General features: G+C 61.5%; 1 protein-coding gene across 1 annotated transcript in view; it reads right to left on the bottom strand.

Moving 5' to 3' along the window:
• Nucleotides 1–779: 779 nt before the first annotated feature.
• Nucleotides 780–7,801, bottom strand: part of RELA (v-rel avian reticuloendotheliosis viral oncogene homolog A) — an 8,504-nt gene continuing 1,482 nt past the window's right edge. Inside the window, exons 2-11 of the mRNA XM_012725137.1 lie at nucleotides 7,340–7,422; nucleotides 7,103–7,254; nucleotides 6,805–6,953; nucleotides 5,964–6,055; nucleotides 5,496–5,627; nucleotides 4,800–4,904; nucleotides 4,417–4,629; nucleotides 2,656–2,736; nucleotides 2,496–2,570; nucleotides 780–2,154 (exon numbers count right to left, since the gene is read on the bottom strand). Coding sequence (XP_012580591.1) covers nucleotides 1,532–2,154; nucleotides 2,496–2,570; nucleotides 2,656–2,736; nucleotides 4,417–4,629; nucleotides 4,800–4,904; nucleotides 5,496–5,627; nucleotides 5,964–6,055; nucleotides 6,805–6,953; nucleotides 7,103–7,254; nucleotides 7,340–7,422 — 1,705 coding nt within the window. The 3' untranslated portion in view covers nucleotides 780–1,531. The remainder of the gene's footprint in view (nucleotides 2,155–2,495; nucleotides 2,571–2,655; nucleotides 2,737–4,416; nucleotides 4,630–4,799; nucleotides 4,905–5,495; nucleotides 5,628–5,963; nucleotides 6,056–6,804; nucleotides 6,954–7,102; nucleotides 7,255–7,339; nucleotides 7,423–7,801) is intronic.

Here is a 7,801-nt window from a genome sequence, read left to right as displayed (position 1 = left end):
CCCTGCCCCAGAGGCAGCCCTGCGGGCTCTACCCTGGGAACTTTCCGTTTCCCCAACACTGAGCCGCGCCCTGGCGTCTTACCGGCCCAGGCACCTCTCGTCAGAGCCTGCACCTCGGCCCTCTGGCCGCCCCGTCCTCGGCCTCCGGATAGGGGCTTCTGGAAGCGCCTCACCTGGCCTCTCCTTCGGAGCGCGCTGGCGTGCACATGCGCGTGAAGGCCTGCTGGGGGCCAGGGTCTACGGCTAAGCCAGCTTTCCGCTCGTGCGCAGGACCAAGCCCTTAGCCCAGCTCTAACCCTCTGAACTAACGCTTGATCTCAGCTTAGGCCTTTGGGGCTGTGGACTTGCCTTTTCTTTGGAGAATAAGGCATCACAGTACATAGGTGGGGCCAGCGTTAGACCTTTGCCTTCCCCGACAGCAGTCCACTCTTCCGCCGAGAGATGAAGTGCAAACCTCGGTTTTGGACGTTGTATAACTTGGCCCCACTGAACCTTCCCATGTTACCCCACTGACCCACAAACACCCACGGCTCCTCTCTGAGGTCCATCACCCCCTGGGGCCGGAGTACGGCTCTGACGTCTCTGTCCAGACAGCTCCACTCCCACAGTGGCCCGACAGTTGCCTGCTTTCATCCCCTGCCCGGTAACTAGGGGTTTCCAAGTTCTTCCTCACACTGCAAGCTCTTAGACGAGACTATAATCACTCAACCATGTGTCACCAACGTCCAGCCTGACATGACCAGCAAAGTGTGCTGTTTGCTGAAAGAAGAGAAATCTGCTCAGCTTGGCAACAAATTTATTAGTTCAGAGTAGAAACAGCGAGAGCCCAAATGCTTCGATTCTTCAGTAAAAACTGCCGCTTGACTGGAGAGTGCCAGCCTGCCCTCCCCAAAGCTCTCCCTACTATTAAGGCACTTGAGAAAAGAGGGAACAGAGACATCTCCAAAATCCCCGGGTCCTGGCTGGGGCTGGTACTGCTCCTCCAGTTTCCCCCATCACAGCTAAACAAGGGAAGAGCTGGCAGAGGCCTGTGCAGGCAGGAAGGCCAGGCCCTCGGGTGCTGGTGTGGGCACCGGACCACACTGGTGCCGAGGAGCTGGAAGAGGCGATTTTGGCTCAAGGTGTAAATGAATCCATGATTCAAGGAAGACGCTTGGTAATAAGGCTTTGAGGCCTCAAAGGCCACAGCTCCAGCCCACCCACTCTCTAAGAGAGTGTAGAAGCCGGAGGGTAGGGATCGGGGTCCCCAGAATTCCCACTGAAAGGAGCTGAAGATCAGGAAAGGGGAAGAATGAGTTTGAGTCTCCCCAGCTCCCCCCTTGCCAGAGAAGTTAATGCTTCTGCTTAAGCACCTCCAAAAGGTTACATACTGCCAAGGAAAGTAAAATGCACCCTCCCCCCGCCCCAAGAAGACATCACCCAAAGAATTTGGAGACAGCTGGAACATACCCCCCAGAATCTTTAAGTGCTCGCTTTGGGAGGGCACCAATCCCCTGCAACCACCACTCCGTGCTCGGCAGGCGTCACCCCCTTAAGAGCTGATCTGACTCAGAAGGGCCGAGAAGTCCACATCCGTCATGGAGGAGAAAACTTCATCCCCAGAGAGGAGCCCGTTGGGGAGCCCAGAGGCCTCCAGGGCAGTGGGGGCAGGATCAGGGGGCCTCTGGGACCCTGTTACCAGGCGAGTTATAGACTCGGGGTATTCCATCAGCATGGGCTCAGCTGTGGTGGGGGCCATAGACACCCCCTGGTTCAGCAGCTGCTGAAACTCAGAGTTGTCAACAGAGGCCAGGTCCGAGTACACAGCTGGGTCGGTGCTGCTGCCGAGGAGGGACCCCAGGTCTTCCTCCCCATCAAACTGCAGGTGCAGCAGGGCCTCTGTCAGCGTCCCCTCCCCAGCCAGGGAGGCCTTGGGGGCAGGCGGGGCCACAGCCTGAGGAAGGCCTGGGGCTAGGACTGGGACAGGGGCTGGGGCCTGGGGCAGAGCTGGCACCATGGCTGGGGAAGGAGGTGGGGCCTGGGACAGGACAGGGGTAGTGGCTGGTGCCAGGGCCGAAGGCTGGCCTGCAATCGGCCCAGACGTATAGACCATGGGGGAAAACTCCTCAAAGTTGATGGTGCTGAGGGATGACGTGAAAGAATAGGGCTGGGGAGCTGGAAGAGAGAGAGAGGCAGGGGTCAGTGAAAAGCCCCTGAGACCCACCTGTCCTCTGAACCCCAGTCCTGCCCACAGTGTTTGGGACCAACCCTTTCCACGTCACCACCAGCGGGGCCCAGTGCTGGCCCTCTCCTGTCCACTTTAGCCACAAAGCTCTTCCTGCCACTTAGGGAAGGGGATGCTTTTGGCGAGCAGTGGGCAAGCCCTCCCTCTGGCAGGAGAGATGCCCGAGCGCGTGTCCGTGCCCTCAGCCTCGGGGAAGCAGGTGCAGAGGCTGCCGCCATCTCCCGCCCAGCAGCCCGGCCGTCGCTGTGGTGGGGCTACACGAGGCCCTTACCTGGCTTGGGGGCAGACGGTGCGCTCCGGGAAGGCACAGCGATGCGCCGGGGTGGAGTCCGGGGGTCCGTGGGTCCTGCAGGCAAGGCTGGGTCAGTTCTCGGCTCCCAGGCCACCCCCTCCCTGCTGCCTTCGTCCCAGGTCTCCCCACTACCCCTCACCCGTGAAAGGACTCTTTTTCATGATGCTCTTAAAGGTCTCGTATGTCCTCTTGCGTTTTTCCTCAATCTGGTGACGATCATCTGGTGGGAAACAGGGAGAAGCAGGTCTAGCTCTTCTCAGCTGGGCGCTCAGAGGACAGGTGACAAGCCAAGTCTTTCTGAGACCTGCTCTCTGTGCCTTCCCAGCAAAGGGAAGGGGGTGACGCTCAACTAGTCTGCAGAGTTCCCCGAGCAGGCAGCTGCCACTGATCTGGCCTCCGAGGTGCGAGGACGGCCTCAGTGTGGGCCGGGGCCAGGCTCCAGGTCTTCTCTCACGGGCACTGCCTCGGCTGGTCTTTGGCATCAGCCCAGGCCTGGCAGTGGCCTCTGTGCCCCGGGAAGGGGAGGCACAGCAGGCTTAAGGGTCAGAGACCCTTATTTTGGATGCATGAGCCTGGAGCTTCCAGAATGTTCTGTCTACCTCAGCACCTGGATGACCCCAAAGTACTCCACACCACCCGTGCAAAGCCAACCTTCAAAAGGCCGGCTTTCTCCCCAAATCCCTCGCACCCACCTACCCTGTCACTGAAGTTAACGACTTGGAATCCTCAGCAGCATTCTCTCTCGCTCACCACCCTTTCCTCACGGACCCTTATTTACCAAGCACCCACTGGGCGCCACCCGCCATTCCAGCCACTGGGAACGTGGCCATGAGTACGCAGACAAGGTTTCTGCTCCTCAAGCGGCATCCTAGTGACCCGTGGGCACATACAGTGAGGGGACAGCTGAGGCAGAGACACGAGTGACGTGGGCAGTCAGAGCCAAGGCCAGTGGCGGCCGCGACGCACTGCTGTGAGCCTGCTGCTGAAGACAACCACGGCCAGAACCGAGGGCCTGAGGCGAGACTGAGCTTGGTGCAGGTCAGATCTAAAGGCCCATGGGGCTGGAGCCAAGGGCGGGGCCGCCGGCGGCCCGCTCCCTCTCCAGCGCCCTCTCCAGCCCCAGCGTGCTGCTGTCAGATCTGTTCATGGAGCTTCCTGGCCTACACCATTGGGGGCTCCCCGCTCCTTCAGGATGAGACCCCTGAAGCTCCAGTCTGGTCCGCTCCCAGCTGGTGGCGCTCTCTCGCACCCTGCCCTTCCTTCCGAGAGCTGGTTCCCGCCTGGAGAAGGTGCGGTCTGTCTCCAGCCTAAACGGCCCTCGCGCCCTCCTCCACGCAGCCGCTGTGCTCCGCGCCTCCCCCGCCCCCAGCACGCCGTGACATGGGGCCTGCTGTGCCTGCCACGGAGCTCCCCAGGGGCAGGGGACACATCCTAACCGTCACCTTTGTGTTGCTGACACAAAGTGGCACCAGGTGGCACTCTAACTGCATGTGGAATGACCTGACGGCCGCCCTGGGCTCTCCAGGCTCAGCCTGCCCCTAGGAGCACACACAGGCTGGAGCGTGGGCAGCTTTGCGGACGCCTTGACCAAACCAAGGTTGTATGGCGGGGACGGAGGCGCTGGGGTGACAGGCCCTGGAGCCAGAGGCTGGGGCCAGCTCTGCCACTCGCTAGCTGCGTGACCTCGGGCAAGTCGAGGCTGCCTCCAACCCCAACACCCTCAAGAGCAGCGTCAGGCAACTCACACTAGCTTGGGATAGGGCCAAGCGCGCAGGAAGGGCTCACTGCACCCTGGGGCGTGGCTGTGACCTGTGGGAACGAGATCCTGACCCCATGAAACCTGCCTGACTCTCGCTCTGGAAGCACCTGCAGGCCCGGCCTCGCCGCCCCGGCCGGGTACCTGTGTCTGGCAAGTACTGGAATTCCATGGGCTCGCTGAGCTCCCGATCGGACGGCCGCCGCAGCTGCATGGAGACGCGCACGGGAGCCTGCAGCCTGGGGTTCATGTAGGGGGGCGTCCGGAACACAATGGCCACTTGTCGGTGCACATCAGCTTGTGAAAAGAAGCCTCGGGCCTCCCAGCCTGGTCCGGTGAAATACACCTCAATGTCCTCTGTAAGTGGTGGGGTGGCAGTGTGGGTCTGGGGGTGCGACGCCCATAGCCCACATCCCCAAGTGACGCTTTCTCCTGCAACACACCGCCCCGCCGCTTAACGCCAGCTCCTGGCCCTGCCCACTCTGCTTGGCCTCCTGCCTAGAGGCCAGCCCCTTCCCGGTGTGTACCTTTTTGCACCTTGTCACACAGCAGGAAGATCTCATCCCCCCCAGCGCAGCTCCCCGAGTTTCGGTTCACTCGGCAAATCTTGAGCTCAGCAGTGTTGGGGGCACCTGAAAGCGTGAGCGTAAGGAGCCTGAGTCCCAGGGTCTCTGGGGCTGGCCGGCGACCCCAGCGGCTCCCCACCAAGCAGGCCAGAACTGCCTCTGCCTGCTCCGCGTGCCCAGCCGTCCCGGCGGGCAGGACAGACACGAAGCGCGCCCTTCTGGCTCCCACGGGCGCCGGGGCGACCTCACCTCTTCCTCCACCTCGCTGAGCAACCCCTGCGCGATGCACCCCCGCCTCCTGGGCCCCAGCTCATCCTGGCTTCCCGGCCGCCGGGCTCCTTCGCCAGAGGTTACTTAATCTGAAGCCGCTGCGGATGGGCTCCCCTTCCCCTGTGAGACCCCGGCGCTTTGCCACTAAAGCACCGCTCTCTACCACCTCCCTCCAGCACTGCTGACATCCTCGCGGCACACTACCCTCTCTCCCTGCAAGCTCCACCTCGAGGGCAAGCCCAGCCTCCTTCGCCTGCAGTGTTGGTGAGGAAGGCACAGCGCGAATGACTGACGCCAGGGCTCTCCCAGGGGGCTGCAGCACCCCAGCGCCCTCGCTCCTCCCCAGGCCCCTTCCCCTTCCCTTCCTGCAACTACCCAGCCACTCACGGTTATCAAAGATGGGATGAGAGAGGACCGGCGACAGGCGGAGAGGCCTGCCTGTGGGGTCCCGCACTGTCACCTGGAAGCAGAGCCGCACGGCATTCAGGTCATAGTCCCCTCGCTGCTCTTCAATGGGAACTGCCAGAGAAAGGGATGGTCAGGAGGGCTCGGGGCAGTGGCCACAGCAGGGGAGCAGGAGCTCCGGGCTGGGAGGCTGCTGGAGGGCATGTGAAACAGGACTTCTAGAGGAGAAGGAGGAAGGGAGGCTTCGATTGCCACCGGCGGTCCTGGGTATCACCTTCCCTGTCAGGGTTTCAGTTTCCCCAGTAGTAACACACCAGCGCGTGCTGAATGGGCAGGAAGCGTCCACCTGCACTGTGAGTCTGGGCCAGTAGGGCCGAGATGTGGGGCAGGTGGCCTCAGGAGGGTGAGAGGGTGGGGAGGCCCAGGCAGGCCCAGGCCTGCGCCCCTCACCTTGAAAGGGATTGTTGTTGGTCTGGATGCGCTGATTGATGGCCTGTTCCAGGTCCCGCTTCTTCACACACTGGATCCCCAGATTCTGGAAACTGAGCCCCCCCAGTATCAGTCCCAGTCTTCAGCACAGCCTGGGCCCTCCTCACCCACTCACCAGGTCATCACTATGTGCTTAACCCTCGAATGTCTCCCCAGCGTGCATGAAACGCCTTCCCTGGCTCGCTGTGTGCCCCGCGCCAGGCCCTCGCACAGGGGCGTCCTCCTCCTCCAAAGACATAAAACTCATTTCCAGCTCCAGGCCACTGCAGGTACTTGTTCTGCTTGGAAAATTCTTTGCGCTTCTCTTTTCTTTCTCACCATTCAAGTTCTGCCTCCCCTCACCTTTCCGATCCAAAGTAATTAGACTAGCTCCCCGCCTCCCAGAAGAATAACCCCGGTTATTCTTTTAAAGCTACTATTCTTTTTCATTTCCATCACTGGCACAATTACTCTCTAGTAACAGCTTATTAATTTACTTATACATTTACTTGTGGCCCGTTTCTAACAACAACTGGTGGAGGGAGACTGTTGCTACAACGGTTTTCCTTCTCACTGCACAAGATGCGTCCTTCAGTCACAGGAATTGGGAACCCAGCCCTCTCCTGGGGAGCGCACATCTGCTCCAGAGTGCACACGCACGTAGTTTCAAGTCAAAAGAAGTCTGCATGCTGGGAGGGGACACCGTGAGGGCAGCCGCTCTGCCCGTGTTCAGAAAGTAACTGCAACCGCCACAGAACTCGTCTCCGGCCTCCCCACCTCACCCCCACCCCACCGCAACAGCCCCCCACAGGGAGAGGCTCACCTGTGGATGCAGCGGTCTGGGCAGAGCTCAGCCTCGTAGAAGCCGTCCCGGCAGTCCTTCCCCACCAGCTCATGGGGGTGAGGCCGGTGAGGGGGGTCCTTGGTGACCAGAGAGATGCGAACTGTCCCTGGCCCCGTGTAGCCATTGATCTGTCCAAAGTACAGAGCACAGTGGAGGTTGAGGCATTCCAAGCCCGACGCCCAGACAGGGCTCCGTGGCCTGGAGACAAGCTGCCGGGCTCCACTGTCCCCGCCAGCTAGCCCTGCGCCCTGCAGGCCACCCTGGAGCTGGTGCTGACCTTGATGGTGGGGTGGGTCTTGGTGGTGTCTGTGCTCCTCTCGCCGGGGATACTGCCCGCTGAGCGGCCCTCACACTTGTAGCGAAAGCGCATGCCCCGCTGCTTGGGCTGCTCGATGATCTCGACATAGGGGCCAGTGGCTGCAGTGGGCTCTGCGTGGGTGACAAGGTCGGCCATCAGCAGCCTGCCCCCTGCACCCAACCTGGGGAGGCCACTGAGGGAGGCCAGGCCACTTACCGGAGAAGATGAGGGGGAACAGGTCTGCAAAGAGAGGGAGAGAAGGGTCAGCACAAGCCCACTTCTCAGCCTTGCCAGGGAAACTGAGTCAGGGTGGCTCCCTGAAGCTGATGATGAAACTGGGGGTGGGGGTGGGGGGGGAGGGAGCCAGAAACACATGCTCCCCGCCGGCAAGCTGGGAATGCTGTCCTCTGTGTCGGGACCTTTTCTACTTTCAAAAGGGACTAAGGAAGGCAGGCGCGCCAGCCGAGAAGCCTGAGAGGGAGACTTCTCCCCAACAAGGAAACAGGGTCACAACTGCCCCACGGGCCCCGAGGGGAGGGGGCACCGTCAAAGCTCAGCCCACACCCCTTGCCCAGGAGAACTGAGTCAGGGCCCCCAAGCCCACCCAGAGGTGACATGAGTCGGGCCCCTCAACGCCAGCCCCGCCCCGTGCCACCATCCGGCCGCTCCCTGCGCAGC

This window comes from Condylura cristata, unplaced genomic scaffold (genome assembly GCF_000260355.1).
Source record: "Condylura cristata isolate star-nosed mole 26May11 unplaced genomic scaffold, ConCri1.0 scaffold00015, whole genome shotgun sequence".
Lineage (NCBI taxonomy): Eukaryota > Metazoa > Chordata > Mammalia > Eulipotyphla > Talpidae > Condylura > Condylura cristata.
Note: the sequence above shows the minus strand (reverse complement) of the source record. Positions and strands in the feature narration are given on the sequence as shown.